The sequence below is a fragment of the Triturus cristatus genome, chromosome 3_1 (genome assembly GCF_964204655.1).
Source record: "Triturus cristatus chromosome 3_1, aTriCri1.1, whole genome shotgun sequence".
NCBI classification, from domain to species: Eukaryota; Metazoa; Chordata; class Amphibia; order Caudata; family Salamandridae; genus Triturus; species Triturus cristatus.
Window position 1 is genome coordinate 801,795,086 of NC_140583.1, and position 26,168 is coordinate 801,821,253.

A 26,168-nucleotide genomic window follows, 5' to 3' on the forward strand; every position below is an offset into this window, starting at 1 on the left:
AACAGTAAATCTGATGTGACAAAATACTGCTTAGTGTTTCACAGATTGCATGCCAGATGTTATTGCACCGAAAAACAACTCTGCTGATAGAAACATGAGAACGAAATTTTATTTCAGTGTACAAACGTAACTGCTTGTTACCTGATTTTGGTTAAATATTTTGTAGCTGCTCAGTACGAATAAACAGCATCGACTAACATATAAATGCAGATTTGCATCGAGTATTATATTATGCTATTTATTGACCCTGTTGATTGAGGGGAAGGAGTATCATGAGTCACTCAAAAATGTTCATAAATAATATATCGCATTCTTCACATCTCCATACATACTAGGTATAATATAATTTTAATATCCCCAATATGAAACTTAATATTTTCTTGTCATATACAGCTCCATATTCCGCATGCATGCTAATCACGTCACCCTTTCAAAACCACAGAGATGCTTCGCCCTCGTCATAATGGGCCCTGCTCCCGCGTGGAGCCAGGGCACGTGCCCAGAGAATAAATGTAGCGCCGTGCTCGAATACTGCTGCCAGACCAGGCTATCAACTGGGGATCCAGCCATGAGGAAAATGGCATTACACACATTTCCCCTTCAAGTTCACGAAAATACGTTTGTAATGGCATCTCTGAAGCATCCATTTGTGGAAACCATTAGCTGCAAATAATAGAAGTACATGAGCCGTGGCGGCGTTGGACGGAGAGAACCGAAGTCAGGAGAGAAAGATGTGATTACGAGGGAGCACCAGCAGTGGGAAGGAGAAGGGAAAGTGAGCATGAAAGGATGGGTTTAGTTCACTTCCGCAGTATCCGCTGACAGCTTCAGCTGCCCTGAGCAAAAATTGAATTTATGGTTTCACAAATTCTCCTGCAATCATACAAATGTCTTTCCACCTCCTCTGCGCTCCAGCTTTCTGAATAGAGCACTTTCCTTCTAGTGTGAGTTGCCATTATTTAGTTAGGCCAGACTGCCTGCAAAGTAACAACGTTTTTTTAAAGAATGATCACACCCTCTTCGCTATGTTTGTTATGTAGGAGAGGAGAAGTGGCTTAAGGGCCAGAGCTGTTGCGTCTGGGCCCAGGGAACCAGACTCAAGCCTCGACCTCGGCTCAGCATCCTGTGATTCTGGGAAAATCGCTTAATCTCCCATGCCTAAAAATGTATGATGGAATCAGATGCTCATGTAAATCACTCTAATGCCCTTGGGCTAAGTTCAGTGCGTGGGTATTAACCCATTCTTGAACAGAGCGATATTACTGACTTAGTGGGTACATTTGTTGCAAACCCCAGACACAAGCTTCCTACCAGAGCCATTCTGTCAGAATTCTGGTTAATCCCAAGCGGGCCACACTCATTTGCAGTCCTAGTGGTAGATGTATGATGGTAATTCATTCTTCAGGAAGCAAAGTGGAATAAGAGGACACACGCCAGTGCTTAATTTGTAGAAAAATAAGTGCCAGGGCCCTCATCAAGAGGCCACTGGAGCTTGCACCACACATTGCCCCTACCAGCACTGCCAAAGGCGGTACCAACACAATTACTAATCATCACACTCCTACAAGTGAGACGCTCCCACCCTCACTACACAGCTGGCCTCTAGCACTGTCAACACAGTGCTGTCCAAGGCCACTACAGCAGGTCACAAGGCCGTTTATCAGATAGGGCCCTCATTACTGACTTCAAAGTTCCAGCAGTAGGTCTCTGCTTCTGTCTCGCCTGCCATGATCTTCTGCTTGAATCCCCTAATGCCCAATAAAATGGCGGGTGCTGTTTCTCAGCATAAACAGTGCTCATATAGCATAGTCGTCTAACCTCACTTTGAGAATAAAAATCTCATCTCGCATGTCAGCCATTTGAAAATCTGGGGCCATATTATCAAGAACGGCGATAACATTATCGCCTCTTTAGAGGCAGAAAACTGACGCTAAAGTGACAATAAGGGGTTTGATAATATGCCCTTGAGAATTCCAATAGAAGCCCAGGTTCTGGTGTGAAGGACATCAAACCTGGGCTTCTATTGGAATTCTCAAGAGCATATTATCAAGCCCCTTATCGCCGCTTTAGTGGCGGTTTCCTGCCGCTAAAGTGACGATAATATTATCGCTGTTCTTGATAATATGGCCCCTGGTGTTTTAGTGAATAAACCCAACTCCCTCAGGCTCTACTTGTATAAATGGTCTCGGTTCTCGAATATTTATATTCAGGACATTTCAAAGACTGTTGTTCCCCAAAAGATCTAAAGGTTTCTGAGAATCCCTCTCCATGCTGTTCAATGAAAACATCTATCAGGAGCTCTAGACCAATTCTATGTTACCCCCTTTCCTTCTAGTGACTATTTCCTTCTGGTTAGCCCTTTTTAGCTCCCTAAACAACTCAGCTTGTGTAGATGATGATAATCTCTGGTGCAGTTAAAAAAACTGCTCCACCATGCCAACAGTCTCTGTTGGACATCCAAAATTCTGACTCCTGTCTCACTTCGCAATCCACTGCATCTCTGTAATTCTTATCATTGCACAGAATACTCTTTTCAATTTCTGCAAGTGTTTGTAACAAATAAATCAAGCAATATTTATTCGATTGCATCAATCATAAAAGATAAAAACAATACATCAAATATTCTTAAAACACAAGTTAAAATACAACACACAGTGGAAGGCTACATGGGGTCAAAGACACACACATCTAGGACTTTCATGCTCATCTCCCTGGGGGTGGGGGAGCGTACACACTGATGAACAAGGGCCTTAATTCCCTGAAATCCCAGACATTCCAGAACCAGTGTAGACTTCTTGTTAAAAATAACTTTATCTTTTACTAAAGGCCCATTATCAACTGACTGAATAATGAACTATGATGAATCCTGAAAAAATGTGTCTAAGCTGCTTCACTTTTTGCACCTTCATATAGGTCATAACTGCTTGGAGTTTCTTTCTAAAACACTGAAGTTGCAAAATAGACCAAGTGGGTGTCTTGTAAACTGTGATTTTCTTTCGTCCCAACTGAATCCCAGCTATTTTTATGACTTGGCTGTATTGGAATTTAGAAATATGCATCCTTCAGGTCCAGCATTGCCAAGCAGTCCAGTAGAAGCCACTTGTCTCTCATAAGACAATCAGTCTGTCTTGAAATGTCTGCAAACCACTGACATATTTAACGACCGTACATTCATCCCTGTTATTCCACCATTATTTTTCTATTTTTGCATTGAGATACTGGACTACAAGCACATACTTATATCATTCCTTTTTTGTAGTGGGGATAATAAACTGGCATTTATCATCCCCAAAAAGATCCCTGAACTTTTCTTTGATCTAAGATAACATGAATCAATAAATCTAGTCTTGTAACAGAACAGAAAACAATTTCCTTACACCGAGTGGCTTAACGTAAAATAACAACTTACTTCTAATATTGCTCTGTGTTTTTTTCTCCATCCATTTCCAGTCTGCTGACTTGGAGGACGCCATGTTCTTGGCCTTGGTAAAGGATCGTCCGAAATTTGTACGCCTCCTGCTTGAGAACGGCTTGAATCTGAAGAAGTTCCTTAGCTGTGAGGTGCTCACGGAGCTTTTCTCTGAGAACTTCAGCTCTCTAGTCTTTCGTAACCTGCACATCGCGAAGAACTCCTACAACGATAACCTGCTCACCTTTGTCTGGAAAATGGTCACCAACTTTCAGAGGAGCAAAAAGGAAGATGGCAGCATGAAGGATGGAATGGAAGTTCAAATAGTAGGACGTTACCTTGTGGGTGAAGCAATTTTAGAAACAAAACTTGCTTAAAGCCATGGTTTTAGAACTGGAAGTGTGAAGTTCCCTCAATGAGATGTCAATGTCAGGCATAATGGTGGCAATAAAAGCATGTCATTGAATGATGTATATTGCAATAAACATTGTGAGGGAGTGATTGTACTATGGGAAACTTGAGAGACTTTCCAGTGGGTGGTTGCCCCTAATGCGTAGTACAGCTGAGGCAGTCTGTCACATGTCAGGGATGCATTACGTGCGACTAGGTCTGAAAGCTTTTCAAAGGGATTGTCCTCTCTGGAAATCTTCAGAATTTCTTATTTGCCTGTTCATCGTCATGTACTATTAGAGTTGCTGACAGACAACACTTACACTGATAGGGAACTACAGTAAAGGAAATTCCTATTATTGAGAGACAGTTCTATAGCAGAAGTTATTGAAGAGGTCATTATATGGAGAGCTCATGAGCAGGGCTCGTTGAAGCATTCTTCTCTATGGAGCAGTTTTCAGTATCACCTTCTATTTAACATAGAGGCCACCATTATGTCAGTATAGAGCTTTATAACCTTTCACACACACATTTAAATATACAATAAGGGTACCCATCCACAGAGCAAGCAGGTGGAAACTATAGTCAGGTTTCTTCACAGAAGCTCAGTCAATACTAGAGACCTGTCATTTAAGTAAAAATATTTTTGTCAATCTCTTGCTAGGAAACATCTCCAATCACAAGACACCCACTACAAGCCGTCTTCATCTGGGCAGTTCTGCAGAACAAGAGGGAGCTTTCGAAAGTCATTTGGGAGCAGGTATGGAAGTCCAAGAAAGAAAGAGTATTAACATGTCTTTATCTTATTATCAAATCAAATCAAACAGCATTTACATAGTGCTACACTGTCACCTCTGAGGTCATCTGGGTGTGGAGGGTCCCGTATCTCAGTTGAAGAGCCAGGTCTTGAGTTTCTTTTTGAAGTTCGCCAGGGAGGGGGCTGTTCAGAGGTGGAAGGGCAGGCCTTTCCAGGTTTTTTCCGCAACGAAGGAGAAGGATGGATGCGCAGTGTGTGTGAGGGCGAGTGAGGCAGAGCACAGATGTCTGTCGGGCCAGTGTAAGTTCAGTCGATGATTGCGGTATGATGACCCTTGGTCACGGAGAGCTCTGTATGCATGTGTGAGGATCTTGAACTTGCATCTCTTCAGTATGGGGAGCAAGTGGAGGTTTCTACGATGAGTGTTGATGTGGGTCCATTTGGGGAGTTCCAGGATCAGTCTGGCTGCGATGTTTTGTATGGTCTGAAGTCTTTTAAGGAGCTGGGTGGCGATTCCGGAGTAGAGAATGTTGCCATTGTAGGAGCAGCTGGTGATGAGGGCTTGAGTGATGGTCTTTCTGGTGTTAATGGGTATCCATCTGAAGATTCGGCAGAGCATGCAGACGGTGTGGAAGCAGGAGGAGGTGATTGCATTGACTTGTCATTTCATGGCTGGCTGTCGGGGATGATGCCGAAGTTGCGTGCATGGTCTGTTGGTGTGACTGTGGGACCAAGCTTTGCCGACCACCAGATGTGGTCCCATATGGAAGTGTCTCTTCCAAAAATCAGTACTGTTTTGTTGGAGTTTAGTTTGAGGCAGCTTTCTCTCATCCTCATTTCTCATTGTTCATGGCTTTGCAGAAGTTTATTTTGGCATTGGAGGGGTCCTGGGAGAGCAAGAGCAGAAGTTGGGTGCCGTCACTGCTGGAGATTGTGTTGAGTCCATGGACTTTGACGACGTGTCGAGGGGAGTCATGTGGATGGTGAATAGGGTGGGGCTGAGGGATGATCCTTGGTGCATCCCGCAGATGATGCTCTTGGGAGCCGAGATGAAGGGATGCAGTCGGATGCTCTGTGTGTGTCCTGAGAGGAAGGAGGCAATCTACTTGACCGCGTTCTGCTGTATGCCCATTTTGTGAAGTCTATCAATGAGGGTGTGGTGGGAGATGGTATCGAACACTGCAGATAGGTCAAAGAAGATCAAGGCCTCAGTTTCTCCATGGTCAAGGAGAGTTCTGATGTCGTCTGGGGAGGTGATTAGTGTGGTCTCAGTGCTGTGGTTGGCACGGCATCCTGATTGTGAGGCATCAAGTAGGTGGTTTTGTTCCAGGTCTTCGGTAAGCTGTTGGTTGATGGCTTCCTTGAGTAATTTGGCTGGGTAGGGGAGCAAAGAGATTGGTCAGTAGTTTTTGAGGTCGCTGGTGTCGGCAGAGGGCTTCTTGAGGAGGGTTTGGGCCTCGGCGTGTTTCCATATGTGTGGGAGGTTGCTGTGGAGATAGAGGTGCTGAGGATGCTAGTGAGTTCTAAATTTATAGGGTTTGCTCCGAGGTTGAAGAGGCGGTGGAGACAGGGGTCATTGGGTACCTTGGAGTGGATGTGGTGGTCTGGGTGGTGAGCAGGGACCACGTGGTTATCGTTCTGCAGATGTTTGCTGGTGGGTACAGGTCATCAAGGCTGTGACTGGATAGTTGGGTGTCGAAGTTGTTGTAGATGGTGGCAATCTTGCAGTGGAAATAATCTGAGAGGGTGTCGCAGAGGTCTTTAGCAGGGTGGATGGTGTTTGGGTTATTAATGTGTTTAGAACCTGTCATTGCCAAACACCAAGATAAACAATGCTGATGAAGCGATAAGAAAGTCCGTTTTTTCATTGTCACTGTATAAAGGGGCATTTACATTAAATCCAGTAGGAGACAATCTCCATTGGCTACAGAAGCAAGCATTTTAAGGATATTGGATTTGTGTAGAGATGGATTGGCTGACAGAAAAATCTGTTTACTTCGTAATATGTTTGTGTCTCTGGAATGTTGACAGGCGTAGGGCAGAATGTCACTTGTAGAGTTGCCTGCCTGATGTGTGACAGAATGCCCCAGATTTTCTGGTCCTTTAGAGGCAATAGATTCGTAGACGTCTCAGCACTTTCAATAGCCTGGTAGACCACAATTGGATTAGAGCGTGTACACCAAAAATCACACATATCAAAGTTGAGTGAAGGATATCATTCTATTTGGAAATTCAAATACAGTATTTTATATATGTTGTTTCATATATGACAAGCATGCATGGCAGAGTCACTAATCTTAATTACCGTGGGCAGCGTAGAATGGATATTACACTAAAGTGTGACTACAACACACTCACTTGTCAGGTGTGACATTTTAAAACATTTATATGTTTGTGTTGTCACTCTCCATGTTCCAGAATATCTTAAGGAACGTCGAAATATTTCAAGGACATAGCTTCATAAATGAATACTCACAGCATTGCTAAACTGTTTAGAGCATTCAGACCTACCTATGGAGTGCTCTGCAGCCTCAGGCAATAAGACTTTTTTCCACATACTAGCTTTGGTAAGAAAGTCATGAAAGCATCTCACCTCTCAGAAAAACAAGCCTTTTCCAATTAATACAATCAATCATCACTCCCTTACTAAGAGAAGTAATGGACAACCCCTGATACCTAGCCAATCACACAAAAAGTTCTAATCTTAATCTGCAAACGTAACATTTTCAAAAAGGAATGCGCTAGCTACCTGCGGAAATATGTGTTACAATATGACCTGCTCTGTGACTGCAAAGACTATAAAAGCGACTGAGTTGCAGCTGCCAATATCAGATTAATTGACCTTTTCATTGCACTAAACAAAGAGTGTCAGTCAGCCACATTCCTTTGCGACTTCTCCTCAGCATATGATGTATTAGATCAGGGTATCCTCCTGAAAAACAAAGAGGATGGCCGTCAATATTGAGCATTACGTGAGTCTGTTTCCCCCGGTTCTGCAACGCAGTTGACTAGTCCTCATCTGACCACACAAGTCAGATGTCTGAAGGGGCGTGTGTGGCATCTATGGGGGTCAAATTTCTCACTGCTGTGGCTGAACATTTGTAAGTGCTACTTGGACAAAGATCGAAAATTCCAGATGTACTAAGAGGACACTCAGATCCAGTGGTATGTCGTAGATGAAACAGATGCAATCACAACAGATGCAATCACAAATAGTCTTAATTGCCTACTCTGTTGGATGAGCGAGAGCCTCATGATCCTTTTAGTGGGTGGTGAAAAAGACCAAGAGCTACTTTTCACTAGGTTATCAGTCATGTGTGCTACACCACAACCACTACAACCTTCAACCCAGGCCTTTTCTTCATTCTCTAGATAAACATGGTGATGAAGGGAAACAATTTCAGACTCTCCTTTTTCCATAAAGCGATACCATGCTACTGTAGGGAGGACTAAGTAGAAGTGACAACAGTGATAGTCTTGGCTTATCTGACTTGCTTCAAGTTGATCTACAGGTACCAACCAACCAACTTGATTAACAGACTGCAAAAGTAGGCAGCTAGACTGATCCTCAATTAGAAGAAATATGACCATAATGTTGCCTTTTTCTGCACAATACAAAACATTGATGGTCTCAATGCACCTTACATCAATTCATGCTTTAAAGGTGCTTCACTGGCTCTCAGTAGGTAATGCTGTATTTGTACAGCGTGAGGTTTGCTAAGGCATACTGTTATTGCACATGTGCAGGAGAAAGCATGAGCTGTGAGACCTATCAAAAGACTGTTCAAAGGAATCATAAAGAGGACCTCTCTGCTCATTCAAGATCTAGTCAGTGAAGATTATGGTGCCTCTGGTGCGGCAGTTTTTCACATGAATTTTGTGATCCACTGGTGGTAGACTGTCAAGGAGTCGTCTTTAAAATGGGTTTGTGAACCAAGTTTTTGTCAGTGTAAGTAGCCGAAGAATGTAATCCTCAATCGGAATGTGGATATAGGTTTCTTTCTCAGCATCAACCTTAGATCTGTCGTTCAGTGGGGTATCCGTGAAGTTGGAAGAGTAGATATAAGGGGATACTGAGGTACTGTGCATGGGGAAAGACAAGAAGTATGAGATATGTAATGATCGGTTATCGCAGGACCTCGAGGGTTAGAGGGTGAATTGTTTCAGGACGACACAGGGGACGTCGCTGCTTTCATGTTTGGTGGTAGGTAAAAGAAAGGTAGCAGAAAGGGTGTCTTATGGTGTACAGCTAAGATGAAGTTGTAAAAGAGGTTAAAACTTTAGGGTTACCTGTTGGCTGTGCAAGGGGGCCATAGCTTCCACGATGGACAATGGACCCAATGAGCAAAGGGAAGTGTCTTGAGTTGCTTTGCTAGTGGATTTCTGGGTTGCAAGGAGCAACCTAATGCGAATGTATGACGTTACAACGCATACATTTACAACGCATGCCTTTACAACACAGTTTTTACATTGCAACACCCTTTACAATGCATACATTTACATCGCATGCCACTACAACTAATTTTTTTAAATTACACTTACAACGCATTCCATTACATTTCATTATACCTTTACAACGCATACCATTATAACGCATACCAATCCATTGCATTTAAGGTAAGTGTTGGATAGTGTAGGGGTAAAAATTACTATTCTAACTCCAGGGGGTGCAACAGTCGGGTAAGTGTTGGATGGTGTGGGGGTAAAAATTACTATTCTAACTCCAGGGGCGCAACAGTAGGGTAAGTGTTGGATAGTGTAGGGGTAAAAATAACTATTCTAACTCCAGAGGGTGCAACAGTAAGGTAAGTGTTGGATAGTGTAGGGGTACTATGCGTTGTAATGGTATGTGTTGTAATGACATGTGATATAATGCCTGCGTTGTAGTGACATGTGTTGTAGTGTCATGCGTTGTAGTGACATGCAGTGTAATGGCTGCGTTGTAGTGACATGCGTTGTAAAGGATGTTGTGATGTAATGACTGTGTTGTAAATGTAGTGCGATGTAATGACTGCGTTGTAAAGGTTGTTTTCCACCTAATGCTAACAGGAAACGATCCCATGCTTTAGCAGCAGGGTAGGAAAAAGATCTACTTCCCTGTCTGCTAAGACAGATTTTGGAACTGACACCAAGTGAAGAGAGAAAAATTGTAGAGAACAGGAACAGGTGTAATTAGTGAATCCATCTGATGTAAGAGGGACCAAGAATATTGAGACCTTCATGAGGGATGCATAACGACTTGAAAACAATGGCCCCGATTCACAAAGGCAATCTGAGACAAAAGTCTAACTTTACGTCTTTTGGTTTTCACAGAGGTCATTAGTCGGGCTGGAATCTCCGGCTCAAGCCGTACCCTCCAGTTCAAGTCGTATTCTCCGGCTTGGGCCAGAATCTCCTGCTCAGGCCGAATAAAGTGTAATCATTGGGTTTGAACGTAATTTTTACAAAAAAGAGCATTAGGAATGTGAGATAAATGGTAGAGGAGGACATGAAAATCAGTTTGGGCAGGGAAAAGGGTGTGGCCAGACATTGCATCATATCCCAGAAAAGTTTGCTACTTTGCATCATGGAACATGCAGTCCAAAATTTGCACTCCCTTCAGTGTTGGCTGTAGTGTTACACCACACTAAGTGTTTCACCAAACTTATCTGGGGTGTGAAGTAGTGTCTGGCCACACCCATTTTCTTGACCTCCTCTACCATTTATCTCACGTTCCTAATGTTCCTTTTTCTAAAAATTGCGGTCCGGCCCATTAATTACTCTTCATCTGGCCCGAGCCAGAGATTCCAGCCCTAGCCGGAAATTACGGCTTGAGCCGGAGAGTACGGGCCGACTGAGGACGTAAAGAGATGACTCGTAAATGACCGCTGTGATTACCAAAAGTCGTAAAGTTAGACTTTTGTCTCAGATTGCCTTTGTGAATCAGGCCCAATGTGTTTTTGTATGTGCAGCCACTGAAGTGCTTGCAGGGGCTGTTTTATAGGGTCATGAAGCTGGATGCTTAATAGCAGCCTGGCAGCATTGTTATGTGCAGTCTGAAGATGATTGATGAGAAAGTGGGGAATGCCAAGCAGAAGGCAGTTGGCATAGTCCAGATGAGCGGTGACTAAAGATTGCACCACAGTTTCCCGTGCACTTGTGTAGAAAATTGTAGCAAGAGTAAAGTCTTTCTCAAGAGATGCAGAATATAGGAGCTGTCTTAGTAATATGTGCTCACAAGGTGAGCTTGCTGTAGAAGATAACGCATGAGTTCTTGGTAGTATGAACTGGGTTGGATAAAGAGATGTGTTCCATCGGCCAACAAAGGGAAAACTGAAAGTGTTTGACTACCAGAGAGCAGAACCTTAGTTTTCTCACCATTCTATTTAAGGCAATTCATGCACATTCCGTTTGCAACTGAGATAATACAGTTGCAGAAATTGTCTTGAGCGGCAATGATGTCTTGAGAGATGGAAATAACTGTGCGATGTTTGCATAAAAAGTAATTCTGAATCATATGATCTTATAAGATAGGCAAGTGGGCAACATATATGTTGAGTAGTCTTGTGGGACCTCACATTTGAGGGGAACTTTTGTGGGTGGAAAGATAACTGCCTGAGTTCTGTCCCTCAGAAAAGTCCAAAGCCATTTTAGAGCTTACTTGCTAATACCAAGATCTATGAGACTTGTACGTAAGACTGAATAGGAGACAGTATCAAAAGCCACTGAGAGATACCAGTTTATCATAGCAGTGGAGCCACCATGGTCCAGTATGCATCCCTTTGATATTATCCGCATCAATTAGCAATGCCATCTCAGTCCTATGAGCTGGTCTGGATCCAAACTGAGAGATGGCCAAAAGAGTGTGAGTCTCTAAGTATGCAGATAGCTGGATGTTAGTAGCTTTCTCCAGAATTTTATCTGGTAGAGGTAGCGGAGAAATCAGATGAAAATTAGAGCAGGAGCCATCAAAGGTTTCTAGTAATGGAAAGACAAATGCGTTTCTCCTAGACTTATGGACAGTAGTAGTAGTCAAGGATGTGTTGCAAGGTTTAGTAGGACTGGAGCTAACCTGATGTGAGATAAGCTGAAGAAATTAGAGGGGAAAGATCCAGTGGGAAGCTAGATTTAGTGCTGTTAAGCGAATTACAAGTTCATCTCATAAACGCAAGAATGTTTCTAAGGATGCACCAGATTTGGAAACATCTGGGAGATCAGTTATCGTCTAGTTCTGTGCGCTGATTTGTTGCAAATGTGGACGATAGAATTCAAGGCAGAGAGAAGTCCTGTATCAGTATTAGAATTATAATCGTTCAGATTAAAAATTTTCCTGTGTGACTTAACCCCAGGGCGGGACTTAACTAGTATAGAAGAAGAGTTTCACGCAAGCCACTGCAATATAGAATGGTATAGCAGTATGGTCTGTCCAGATTAGAGGAAGCGGGACTTGACTGTAAATAAGTCACAGATGGCGAATATAGGATCTAGGGTGTGATCAGCCCTTTGGGTATTGTGTTGAACTAATTGTGTGAGGCCAAGCTCTTTCAAAGATTCCCATAGTTTGGCCGTGTCAGAGTCTTAAGGTCTTCCAAATGGCAGCTTCAGTTGCCTGACACAAGCAGAATCGTTAAGTACATAACGTTCAAAAAATTGTTAGAGTTAATGTATGTAATTGTAGCAAAAGCCAGGGGGCCTATAAATAAGCACTCCCATTAGGAGAAGTAGAAGAGTTGAGTTCAAGAGAGAAGTTGATCCCTTTCAGATCTTGGGGTGTCAGAGTTGAGAATATTGCAGGACTTAGATCTAAGATGAATGATGACTTTACCGCCGCCTAATTTGTCAGGGCAATCGCGGTGAATAACAGCATAGTTATTAGTAATTACATGGACAATATCAGGTGCTGAAGAATTTCAGAGCGAAGTCTATGTGAAAGAGAGTATGTCTGGCATAAGTATATTGAAAAATTTGAGTATTTCAATTTTACTTTTCGATAAAGACCTTCATTGATAAAAAAGAAAAAGGCAGAGATAGAGGGGGCCAAGCTCGAGGGCGGTGTAGTAGGAACTTCTTGCCCTCTGTTGATGGGAGGGATAAGCCTGGAGAGGTGGTTTAAGGTCAGAAAGGTGCAGCTATCACAGGTATTAGCCCAGTAAACGTTTAGCACAAATGGTGGAGCAGTGAGAGGGTAGCGGATCTGTAATATTAAGTATATGTAGCATATCCAATGATTACCTGATGGGCCCAGTGAGGGCTAGAGTGAGAGGAGCAGGGTTCTGGGTGCTGAGTAAGGTCCAGGCACAGATGAATGCAGAGAGGTGTGCCTCTGGTGTGCCTCAAGCATGCCCACTGCATGCTGACATGCTGCCCTTCTTGCTTTGTAGGCGACCATTGGAAGGAATGTGGGGGAGGGGAGTGACAGTGATAACTGCAGCCCAGGAACTCCAGACTCACTGGAGGATTCTTTTCCAGTGAGAGATACTGGCAAATGAAAGTGAATACAATAAAATATGTGAAATGAGTAATCATGAAAAGGTTCAAAGGTGTTGCACCAGAAAGCACTCTTCCAAGATGGTGCCCATGATGCAATAGCAGCCCAGGCACCTCCACTGGAGTCTGTGCTCCATAAAGAAAGTAAGTGACAGATTTACAAGGCCCCCTGTGTCACCAGATCATCACTTTTTTTTACGCTTCGGTGGCGCACAATTTACAATATTTACCCTGCATGGCTTTTCATGGCCTTATAAATATGGCCCCATTTCACGCATCACTCTGAATGAAAGGGGCGTTCCATGGGTGTTGCTGTGGGTGTTCCCACGCAACAACCATGAATTCTGAAGCATTACCAGATTTACAAGGTTTTGCAAACCTGGGAATGGGTCATATTTTAACGCCTCCCCGCTGGAGGCGTTAAAGTGGCGCAACAAAGAGAGATACCTTTATTTCTCATTGTTTTTGCTCTGCAGCACACATAGAAGGAGGAGAAAAATGCCATCATTGATTGTTTTGTGCTGGAAAGTGTCTCTTCCTGCACAAAAACAATCATCCCTGCCATGCAGACACCCTTGCACTATGGTGCAAGGGTGCCTGCATTGAAGCTAGGCAACCAATTCTGTGCCGGAGCAGAGGAAAGAACAGGGATGTGTAAACACGAATCAACCCTGCACTTTTCTTATGACGCAGCTCAGCGCAGCAAGATGGCTTACAGCGCCTCACCATTTTCTGGTAAATATGCTCCTAAGTATACAAATGGAGGCTGTTGTTGGCATGTCCAGTTAGGACCAAGTCGATGGCCTAGTGAGTCTAGCTTGAATCTGCTGCCCTTCTGAATTTGTAGTCGGTCGTAGGAAGGGGTGTGCCCAAGGTGTGAAAACGCATTCTAAATATAGAAACTCCAGACTCACTGTGAGGCTGCCCTTCTAGTGAGACATACTGGCAAATGACATTGTTGCCAATCAAATCTAATTGCTAATCTACATGAAAAGTAAATTAAATCTAAATATCAATCTACATAGAAATTAAATCCAAGTGTGCAATGGCAGACTTGGGTCAGCATGTCCAGGTAGGACCAGGTCTGTGACTTCTGAATGGGATCCATCTTGGTTCACTAACATTTCCCACTGTTCTGTGAGTGGACAATTAATGTCTTAGGGTTTAGCCTGGGGATTTGTGCATACATTTCCTCTTAGCAGAATTAATTGGGGCAGGGTAGGTAATCTCATGACTATTGCTATCACCTAGTGCCTACAAGCATGTTTAAGTTGCATTGACATGCATTGCTTAAAGCATTAGCATGCGGCCTATTTACTTCCTTTATAGGACATGTTTTGTTTCTGCATGTTGCATATCGTTTTCATGCTTCTGACATGTCTTCTTTTCCTCACTAGACCAGGGGATGCACTCTTGCTGCTTTGGGAGCTAGCAAGTTGCTGAAGAGCTTGGCCAAAGTCAAGAATGACATCAATGCCGCAGGGGAGTCGGAGGAAATCGCCAATGAGTACGAGACCAGAGCAGTTGGTGAGCTAAGGAGCCTCACATCCATAACAGTGTCTTCCAATTAGATTAATGATTGTATTACAGGGAAATCATCAGAGCGCTACTGACTTATGAGGAACTGTTGAGATTCTTCAAAAACCTGGTGCCAAACGTTGGTACTTCTGTGGTAGTATATCAGGCGAATGTCCTGACTGAACCATAGTCTTACTGGCCTTTTAACGCCCCTGCTTCTTGTGAATTCCAATTTCCCTATTGGTCATTCTTCTCTTTCAGATCCCGGTATAATGTTTTTACCAGAAGAATCTGGAGAAGGAAGGCTCTTTTCAAGAAGCAAAATTATTTTTTACAAACGTTTCAGAAGTCATCAGTGTATTTGGACTGCTTTAGCATGGGACGGTCCCCTGCTTTAAAGGTCGATGGTGCCCTAGAATGCCAATTTTGATTACTGGGAAATACACACATTTGTAGGAAAACCCTGGGGGAATTGTCATTTCCATTTAAGTGTGCCCATGCCTTGCTTTTGTACTACATTCGTTGCACAGTTCAATGGCTTTTTGAAACCGTCCCTTGAAATATCCCGATTTACATATATATATTCTCCTAGAAAGATCTCAGAAGGTGCCGTACTCTGGCACTCATGCGTTCGCCCAGAAAAACATGCACACAGATGCACGATCTATAGTTACTAGAGAAACTATAACTGTTGAATGTCAGTGTGTTTTTTTAGTTTAAAACGCTACATTGTCATAAACAATGTCATAAACATTCTCATAAACAAATTGTCACCTTACTATAACGTCACTTTAACCTTTGTTTTTTTTCAGTGAATCTCTAGGACTTTTTAAAGCCAAAACCATGCATTGCATGGTCTTTGGCCATGCATGGAGGGGAATTGACCGCAGGGCCTGGCCTGCGTTCAGTTCTTGCGTCCTACTGCCTGCAGGCAGCCAACCTCCCCCCCCCCCTGGTCAGCCACAGGGCATGGTGGGAGCAGGCACATTTTTTTTTGTTGAAAATATTGGAGATGGGGGTGTCCACTCCCCCCTGACCCTTTAGGGCCTCAGGAACCCAATCCCGTGGGGCCATTCTATTTAATTAAGGGTGGGGAGCACGGAACCACCACCCAAGCCACTAAGGGTCCCTGGGGCCCCATACCCTAGGACTTAAAAAAAAAATATAGGAGGCGGAGCTCGGCCTCTCTCCCCAAGCCAATAGTGGCCCTGACAATCCCATTCCTCAGGGCCAAAGCATATATTTAAAGGGGTGGGGACATGAGGCCCTCTTCCGCAAGCCAGTATTGGCCCCAGTGGACCTGATGCCTTTTTATATTTCAAGAGGAGGGGGGCATGTGGCTCCCCTCCCCAAGCCCTGGGGACCCCGTCACCCGGGACCTTCATTTTAAAAAAAGAAGGAAGCGCACTGTCCCCCCCTTCCGGATCCTGGAGTGGCCCTCGAGAGTCAATCCCCTGTGGCAATTTCTATTGTAAGCCCATCTGCGGCACCCCAAAACACAATGTTGGGGCCACCGGAGGTTTGTTTGACATGCACAGTTTGCTCCGGATATGACCTGAAGGAAATTGTATGTGCAAAAGTCATGAGTGAGACATGTTTGTGCTCATCCCATAATGGGCACAAAGTATAAAACTAGTTGCAACATTATACCTAATTTTTCTCCTCTACTCAACATAGAGAAAGGCTCATAGTGCCCAACACACAAAATGTGTCTAAGCAAAGTGCATCTAATGCAAAACAAACCCTACTCACTATATAAAGCCGCTCATTGCTGTTCGACAACTGGTGCAGCATAGAAGCAGTAATGAATGCTTTCCTATCACACAAACTAGGCCACACATGGTCCTGTTTACCTTGTATAAAAGTGAAGTACTTTGTTATACCAAAATGAAATACCATACAAAGCAGTATGGCTATAGGTACCGGGTTCTATAACAGGAAAAAGAGGCAAATATTTATCTCCACCTCCCCCAACCTTCCATCAAACCAAATAGTGGTGCTCAGAAAGAGACAATCAGCAGATCACTACTAAAATGGGCACTGCTGCATAACAAAAACATCCCAGTGTCCATCTTTCCATAACTTACTGTCTGATACTAAACCCAAAGCTCAGGAATGCCAGCCATATCCTTTATCAATTTGGGGTGGCTGGCCTGACTCCTCCATCTTATGTCATGATTTACCATGCAGATCCAATATAGATTCCACTGGCCTCATAGTCACAGATTTGCATTTAACATAGATTCTCACTACAAGTCACTCTACATACTCACTCTCACCACTCACTCACTTGGATGTCAGATCAAGGCCCAAGCACATCATGATAGCGGAAAGTTACTTAAGTGGGGCCAGTAGGCATCTCGATATTTAAGAACATGAAAAATGCCTATCCTGCACTACAGATTTAAACAAGCATTTACAATGCAACGGTCTCGGCATTGTTAAAGTTAGAGCTATTGGCATTGCTCATGACATTATTTTTGTTTATGTTTTTGTTTTTAAAACATTTAAAGAAACGGCATTGTTATTTACAATGTCAATAGCTTAATCACTCTCAAATGCGAGATTTATTGCATTTGCAGCCACACACAGAGCCACACACACAAAGCCACCCACACACACAGAGCCACCCACAGAGCCACTCACATAGAGCAACCCACACACAAATAGAGCCACCCACAGAGCCACCTACACACACACACACGCAGAAGCCCACTGACCTATTTACATTATGTGCACTTTGTGATCTGCATGGTACATGTTCTTTGCTGCAGGCACATTAACCCTATGTGCTACCTTTCCAGGAGTCAAAACTTCCACTAGACAAAACTCCGATCTCTCTCTAGGAAGAACATTAAACCACGGAGTCATCATGACATTTTTATTGTTGCCGAAAATTGCTGGAGGCCAGGAAGGAGGCAGCAAGCGCTTTTAAAACCTTAATTTACTTGCAAACATAATGTCTCCACCCAAAGTCAGCGCCCGGTCACACTGGTTGCACTGCCCTAGAGCTGGCCCTTCTCAAGGGTCCTGTGACCTCAGTGACAGAGTCACTGTTGTTCTTGGCTGTGCTGCTTCATAGGCCTACTAGCAAGACTGGAGGTGAACTTCAGTATGTATTGTGGTGGACAAACCTTGAAGGTTAACCCAGACTCGCCAGTGCTAGGGTCCACCTGCTGGTGCTAAGACACCAGCGCTTCTAAGGTCTTGCGAAGCCTTTTAAGGTCTAGCATGGGATTGTGCTCTCACTGGAGAGTCGTCTGGTGGACTGGTTATTAAGGCTGAACGTGGTTCCCCAGTTCCAAATTCAGCAGCTCTGGTCATAGTGCCACATCGTCTCCCCCACTGAACACCATACTGTCCCACTGAGAAAAACTCACACTGCCTTCAACTACAACCCACACTTTACAGTAAATTATTTTCTTTTTCCGCAAAAAATAATACGAGGTGAATTATTGCTGCATTTGCGGCTGCTGTGCACCTGGATGTGGTGCTGATGTTAATACCTTGCTACAGTCGGGAAGATGTGCATAGGTGAACTGCAATGTGATGAACACACGAACAGCCACTTCATCCACTGCAGGCACATATACTAAGTGTGCATTTGACCACTAACCTAACTTCCAAGCATTATGACGCCACATTTCAGATATCACTTGTTAAGATTTGGCAGAGGAAACCAGGGGGAGGATGAGTAGAGATCAAACGAGCAGAGAGAGAAGAGGTCAGAGGAGTGCAGGTCACAGCGGAGAAGAGATCAGACATCAGTTGAGAAGAGATCAGACAGCCAGAGAAGAAGTCAGAGCAGAGAGGAGACCAGGCAGCAGAGAAGAGATCAGAGGAGCCCAGATCAGAGCACAGAGGCAACAGAGGAGGAGAGATCCGAGGAGTGCAGAGCAGAGCAGCGAGGAAGAGACGCAGCAGAGGAGAAGAGGTCAGATGAGTGCAGATCAGAGCACAGAGGGGAAGAGATGAGAGTAACGCAGATCAGAGCAAAGAGGCAGAAGAGCAGAGTGGAGATCAGAGGAGCCCAGATCAGAGCATAGAGGCAGCAGAGGAGAAGAGATCAGAGGAGCCCAGATCAGAACACAGAGGAGCCCAGATCAGAGCACAGAAGCAACAGAGGAGGAGAGATCCGAGGAGTGCAGAGCAGAGCAGCGAGTAAGAGACGCAGCAGAGGAGAAGAGGTTAGATGAGTGCAGATCAGAGCACAGAGGGGAAGAGATGAGAGTAACGCAGATCAGAGCAAAGAGGCAGAAGAGCAGAGTGGAGATCAGAGGCGCCCAGATCAGAGCACAGAAGCAGCGGAGGAGAAGAGATCAGAGCACAGAGGCAACAGAGGAGAAGAGACGAGAGGAGCACAGATCAGAACACAGAGGCAGCGGAGGAGAAGAGTAGAGATCAGAGGAGCGCAGATCAGAGCACAGAGGAGCCCATATCAGAGCACAGAAGCAACAGAGGAGGAGAGATCCGAGGAGTGCAGAGCAGAGCAGCGAGGAAGAGACGCAGCAGAGGAGAAGAGGTCAGATGAGTGCAGATCAGAGCACAGAGGGGAAGAGATGAGAGTAACGCAGATCAGAGCAAAGAGGCAGAAGAGCAGAGTGGAGTTCGGAGGAGCCCAGATCAGAGCACAGAAGCAGCGGAGGAGAAGGGTTCAGAGCACAGAGGCAACAGAGGAGAAGAGACGAGAGGAGCACAGATCAGAACACAGAGGCAGCGGAGGAGAAGAGTAGAGATCAGAGGAGCGCAGATCAGAGCCGCAGCCAGCGGAACAGAGCTGGGAGACCAGATGAGGCGCTCAGAGCAGCCGAGAGGCGACGGGGTCGACGGAGCCCACAGCAGCAGCAGCAGCGTCGACGCACGAGCAGCAGAGGGAAAGTTTTCAGAAGCCGCTGCAGGGGATCTAGAGCGACCAAACCCGGGGCTCGGGCTGGGATCCAGTCAGGGAGGGATCCGGCCGAGGATGCACCCGGGGACTCACCACCCGCAATGCCTCCAGCTGAGCCCAGCCACCGACCCAGCCAGCAGCTCCCGGCGGAGGGAGATGGAGGGAGCGTGATATGAGAAGGGGAGGAGGGAGGGCCAGGGGGAGGAGGAAACACCGACATGGAGGCGGAGAGAAGGGGAAGAGAAACGGGAAGTTTAGATGCAGTCTGCACTATATCCACCAACGGACCTCAAACGACAGGCGCATGACTGCAAATCTCTGGGTGACTCTGGATGTAGGGTCCGTTTCCCGCGAATGAGCAATACACGACGCAGTTATGTGTCCGCTGTACATACCCACTGGTGTCTGAGTTTACGCTCTTCGGCGGTACTGAGGAAGAGAGGTTAACTGTTCCGTAAATGAGTGTTCCGAGGAGCGAAAGAATCGAAAAAACACCCCCCCGAATCCGAAAAAGACGGGGCTTGTTTGGAGAAACAAAGCTCTTCTCCAATGGCTGACCAGCATTTAAGAGGCCAGCCAATGGCGAAGAGGGAAAAAAGGGGCGGGTTAAAGCCCCACTCCTAAAACGTTAAATCTCGCGAGCAAAACTGCGCAAGCGCAGCCTTCACTAGCCGAGACCTAAAAACAAATATGCTGCCACCATCATTCCATGATTATCTTCTAGAACTTGGGCCCTAGTCTTGTGTACCTGCAAGGCACGCTTGATGCACCTCCCCAGACCATGGAGCCATGCTCTAGGTCTCAGCAACTTTCCCACAGAGTAGGCCTCAGCATGCATGCATGATTGTCATGCGTACTTGGTACCAAAAATGAAGAACCAATGAAAACTACTGTAAAGTTTACTGAAGGCAGGGGTGCACATTTGTAAACCATGCAGGGAATGTTTCATCCCAGCACAAGATGCTCAGAGAAGAACCCTCAGAGCTGAAACAAGTCAACTGCAAGCAATAGAAGAAATGGCAGTCGGCATAGGCTGCTGAGAATAAAACCTTTTGCAAACTCTCCTACGCAATCTGCTTTCACATCCTTTTTAGGTCTGGCAGTAGCCAAAACCTTTTGTTTTTACTAAAATTATATCAACAATATATCTGCTTTTACCCTTCTTTTAGGGCCTGTTAGCCAGCACTCTTCATCCATTAGTTTGTTTTTGTGTCATTCTCATTTTCTTTCCACGCAGTACAGCATACATCATTGGTACTGGTCAGCCCCCACAGCTGCCCAGACAAGTTTCCCAGGTCCAAACATGTTGTGCTGCACCAGTCCATGTTTTTTTCTGTGAATTCTGGGACTTGTAGTAATCTTTATTCCATCATAAAACAGATTACAGGTCCCCAAACTCAAAGGAAAAACAACTGGACTGAAGCAGCACATCACACATGGACCTGGGAAACTTGGAAGCTATGCCATTGCTTTGGCTAAACTCACTGTGAATGACAGCATTTATTTATTTCACAAGGAGGACGTTCACACACAAAGTAGTTTCCATCAGTGCCAGGGACTGCCAAGGCATTGTGCGACCTAAAAAAAGGTTTGCTTTTAGCCATTTCTTATTTATAGTGGCAAGGGCCCCAACAATAATGTTTTACAAAAACCATGACAAAACAAAACAAGAATTGACAAAGCCAGGTTGGCTTTGCCATTGCCTGCTATCTCAGAGCCTGAGCTGCTGTGAGCCTGGCCGACAATATATAAGTGTCCAGTGCTCCAACAGACCCCTACCCAGCCTCATGGTTCAAATAACTCTTTTCCTCCACCCTATTAATTCACTACTAATAATGAAATAGGATGTTGTTTGGGAGGAAATTCTAGAAGGTCAGGAGGATGCATTAAACTAGAAAAAGGAAGGGTCTCTGGGATCGAAGAAAAGTATTAGGCTTGCATGGAGGAGGCAGGACAGCAGAGCAACTTGAGCAGGCCAATCCGCCATTCTGCTTTCAGGGCAGCAACCTACCAAGTGCTTTGTCTCTCATTCGCATGCAATGGTTGCCAGTCTGGCTAGTGTCTGAGCCACTACCTGACTTAGGCTCCCCTGAATGGTACTCAACCACTTTTGGGAGATTTATGGAATTTGAGAGAGGCTTGGGGCATGAACCCCTTCCCAAAATGTTGGCTTCTTTTGGCCTAAGCGGAGTTGGTGGAATCTGAGCTGCCCAGGTTGTGAGCCTTGATTGCTCTTCCACGTTATTCCTTGTGCATTGGGTATATATTTTCAGGGGTAGGTAGAATCCTTGCCTTTAAAAAGAAAACAATAAAAGGGCATGGCTACTGCTAATATCACCAAGTCCGGTTTTTGCCATTTTGCCATTCTTTCAATTAATCAAGCATTTATTTCAATCAATCAGGGATTTATAAAGGACGGTAAATCACCCGTGAGGGTCTTAAGGTGCTCGAGTTGCCAGCTGCTTCGTGCTGATCTGTTCATCCCAACAGTCAGATCTTGAGTCCTTTCCTGAATTGCCAGAGCGATGAGATGGTCTTAAGGTGCAGGGGAAGGTCATTACAAGCTTTGGCCGTTAGGTGTAAGAGGGAGCATCCTCGCTGTAGCCTCAGCGGCTCTTGTCTGCAAGGAAGAGGGAGGCAGATCTTAGGTGTCTGGTTGGTTGGTAGAAGATCATACGTTTATTGATGAATGCTGGTCCTTTGATATTCAGGGCTTTGTATGCGTGGGTCAACATCTTGAACTGACATCTCCTCTGGATCAGGAGCCAGTGCAGCTTCTTGAGATGGGGAGTGATGTGGGTCCATCTGGGCATTCTCTTACTCATTCAACATCACTCAGTGCTTAATTTGTAAAATATTAAGTGCCATTGCTCTGACCAGGAGGCCACAGTAGCTTGCACCACCCATCGCCCTTGTCATTGCTGACAAAATAACTACTAACCATCTCTCTCGCATGTAAATGCAACAGTTCAGATTATTCCAGGTCCCATAAGCTAAAGGAATGACTGGGGAGGCAGGTATTAGCAATTTTGTAATGTATATTGTTTTCCTAAACAACTGTTATACTGTTCATCTCTAAATTACATGAGCAGCGCCACCTTGTGGCAGACTGCCTTAAGTGTGGTGTTGATAATTAGATGCCGGTACCGAGCACCGGAAACCAATTAAGTGCCGGTGCTGAGCACCTGAAAGCACCGGCTCAAATTAAGCACTGCATCATCTTTACTTGGCGCATATTGCCACATGAATTACAGGGTCTTATCTGATTGTTCCCTTTTTTGGTGTACGTGCACTGAGCATCTTGTTGTAATTATGGCAGGTTGATGCTGAGTAGCTCCCTGTAGTAATGAATACATTTATTGTATAGTTAATAAAAACAATTATAACTTCTTATATGTTTTAGTCTTTATTACAATTACAATGTGTGAGTCAATCTCTCACATAGCCTCACTAATTACATCAGCAATTTTTGGATCCCATAACATGATACCCCACCTTGATGTTCATCATACTTGACATGAAACACTTCCCACATAGGCTCTAAACAAAACATAACACCCTCCCAAACACACACCTTAAACGGTATAGCTTGATATCCATGTGGGTGAATGCTTCACTACCCAACATGTAAGTAGTAAGCACTATCCAAATGCCACATTACAATATTGCTAAATCTATTTATATGCCACAAAACAGGCTTAGCCTGCTTTCATAATATATATTCTCAATAAGGCATATAACCTTACCCAAAACTAGGTGTTGGCATAAAACTAGAAAAGGGCCGCACAGCATTTTAGTGATGTGAGCATCACAAAAGCTTCTGACAAGCCTAGCGACAGTGTGTTTGTCTGAGACTCCTTGGATGAGGCATGCAAATGGGCTGCTGCTGCATTTTTCTCGGAAAAAGGTATCCTGCTGTTCCAATGGATTTCCAAAAGAGACAGACCAGCCAACTGGATCAGGCTCAGCGTGCATGTGTACCACTGCAACCTCAGTGCCACTTTTCAGGAGGCAGAATATGATGGAGGATGGTCAGACACATCATTTTGTTTTACAGAGGCCCTACTGCTTGAAAAGCCTCTGCATTACTTTGTCTCTGGTATTGGTAATGTACCACTACACCAAAATATAAAGACTGAAATGAGGGAAAATGTCACTTTAGTAAAGAACATTAATAAAGTGATAAACATTTTTTGGAAGCGGTTTGACTTGTGACAGTAAGGGACAGGGTATTACGAAGAGTCAGGAGAGCGATAGGGGATAGACAGCATAGCCTACTATAATTTCATAGGAGGCCGAGGATTTTGAAAGGTTGATAGGGCTGGGGTAGTTCTTATTCATTTTAAAGGCAGATACGTATGCAATAGCTTTACAGATATGCCTTGCATGTGTTCCTTTATGCATCCGTCCTCCTAATCTTTAAATTGCACAAGAGGGGTGAGAACCTCAATTTTCTGATTTGAAAATTCATTGTCCTTTTCTCTTGACTCTAAATTACATTGCCCTTTTGTACCTAAGCCATGCTTCTCTTTTCTTTTCCTGCTTTGTGCTGTCCTAGAACTCTTCACAGAGTGTTACAGCAGCGACGAAGACCTGGCCGAACAGATGCTGGTATATTCTTGTGAAGCTTGGGGTGGGAGCAACTGCCTAGAACTTGCCGTGGAAGCAAAAGACCAACAATTTATTTCACAACCAGGAGTCCAGGTATGAAGACTAGCAGTGCACCATTCCAGTGCGAGTAGCGCAGACAGGCAGATAGAAATACCTCTGGAGATGTTGGATCCAACCAGATATGAATGTGGAAAGTGCTTCATTCCATACAACATCCCACATCTAGGGACTGGGGAAAGAGAAAGTCCAAGTGCAGGCTTGATGTAAATCAACTCATTGAAAGCTGCACCCCATCCCTCCCTGCCAGATGACACCACCTCCTACTATGAGGTCCTTGGCAGGGCGGCCTCTTTCCATAAAGTGGATACACATAGGGATACCATTGAGGAGGATTTCCTGTTGGAAACCCTTTCTTCCTTCCAGTGTTCCATGCAATACTTGCAAATCTTAAAGGGGAAGCTCAAACCACCTTCTGACGTTTTCAAAGAGCCAGTTAAAGCACGGGTGGTCACCCCGAATGTGGGCAAAATATATAAGGCCTCTCTGTCAGACCCAGTCTACATTAAAAGTCAACTTCCCTCCTCAACTCATTGGTGGTTATACTGCCCTCAAAAGGGCCAATGTGCAGGGCACTGGCGATGCACCGCTGCCTGACAAAGAAAGTAAAAAGATTAATGTGGCTTGCAAACCCATCGCTGAGCAATCTACCAACCGCTGGCGCATTGTTAATTCAATTGGTTTACTTTCCTGGTATGGTAGAGCTCACTGGGATGAAATGGAAGAGCTCCTCCAGCATCTCCCAGATGAATATTGCAAAAGGGGCCAAGAGATAGTCACAGAAGGCAAACTCATCTCAAGTACCACCATAGGATGTGCCCTTGATGCTGCAGACATTGCGGTTCGCAGCATCAATTCCAGCGTACTCATCCACAGGTACATCTAGCCCCATGTCTTTGGCTTCAAACCAGATGTTCAACAGCATCTCCTCAACCTGCCCTTCGATGGGAACACCTCTTCGAGCCACAGGTTTATGAGATGCAGGAGACGATCAAGAAAGAAATGGGGACTGCCTAGAGCCATGGGTGCCCTTCTAACACCCTCCTGTCTGGGATCTTTTCAGTGGTCTGCCTACTGGAGCTTCTCTGAGGCCACTCCCTCAGACGCCTCCACCTCTTACCAATGTAATCACCCTCAACAACCCTCCACAAGGGGTTATTTTTGAATTTCCTACAGACGCAACAATTCTAAAGGGAAAAGGTAAGGGGGGCTCCCCCAAGCAAGCTGCCCCAGCCATGCAGTGACCTGCCCCTCATTCCAACCGATCACACAACACCTGTCGGAGGTCGACTACAAGGGTTCTTCCCCACATGGCTGAACATCACCTCCGACCAGTGGGTGCAGACATCATACGCGAGGATTACTGTTTGGAGCTCTCATTTACCCCTCCCAATATCCCACCCGCAGACACATCCTCTCTCCACAACACCAACACCTGCTTTGGGAAGAGATAGATGCCTTCCTACTAAAGGGCATCACAGAGTCAGTGCCACCACACCTACAAGCACAGGGTTGTATTCCTTCTACTTTTTCATTCCCAAGGATGTAGCCCTCAGGCCCATCCTAGACCCCAAGCCCCTGAACTAGTACATCCTGTCAGAAAATTTCCACAGGGTTACTCCATAGGATATCCTTCCTCTTCTACAACAAGGTGATTTCATGACTGTCCTTGACCTCAAAGGTGCCTGCTTTCATATCCCAATTCATCCAGCTGACCAGCGCTACCTCTGGCTTGTGGTAAGTGGCAAACATTATCAATTCAAGGTGTTGCTGTTCAGGTTAATCACCACCTCCAGAGTGTTTACAAAGTGTTTAGCAGTGGTAGCCACACACCTGCGGCACAAGGGCATCCACATGTTCTCGTACCTAGAACGACTGGCTGATCAAGAGTGTAACTCACCAGTAGTGCCTCACACACATGCAGGCCACCATTAACTTCTTATCGACCCGGGGTTCACCATCAACACCACCAAGTCCTACCTTCAGCCCCTCAAAATTCAGCCTTATCAAGGGGCCGTCCTCAGCTCAGTGCTTGGCAGTGCCTATCCCAGTCCCACAAGGGTGCAGGCCTT

The 26,168-nt window shown here is 44.9% G+C and overlaps 1 protein-coding gene across 1 annotated transcript in view; it reads left to right on the top strand.

Moving 5' to 3' along the window:
- TRPM8 (transient receptor potential cation channel subfamily M member 8) overlaps positions 1–26,168 on the top strand; it is a 161,349-nt gene that overhangs the window by 54,905 nt on the left and 80,276 nt on the right. Inside the window, exons 5-8 of the mRNA XM_085646403.1 lie at positions 3,451–3,750; positions 4,464–4,559; positions 14,420–14,549; positions 23,987–24,132. Coding sequence (XP_085502529.1) covers positions 3,451–3,750; positions 4,464–4,559; positions 14,420–14,549; positions 23,987–24,132 — 672 coding nt within the window. The remainder of the gene's footprint in view (positions 1–3,450; positions 3,751–4,463; positions 4,560–14,419; positions 14,550–23,986; positions 24,133–26,168) is intronic.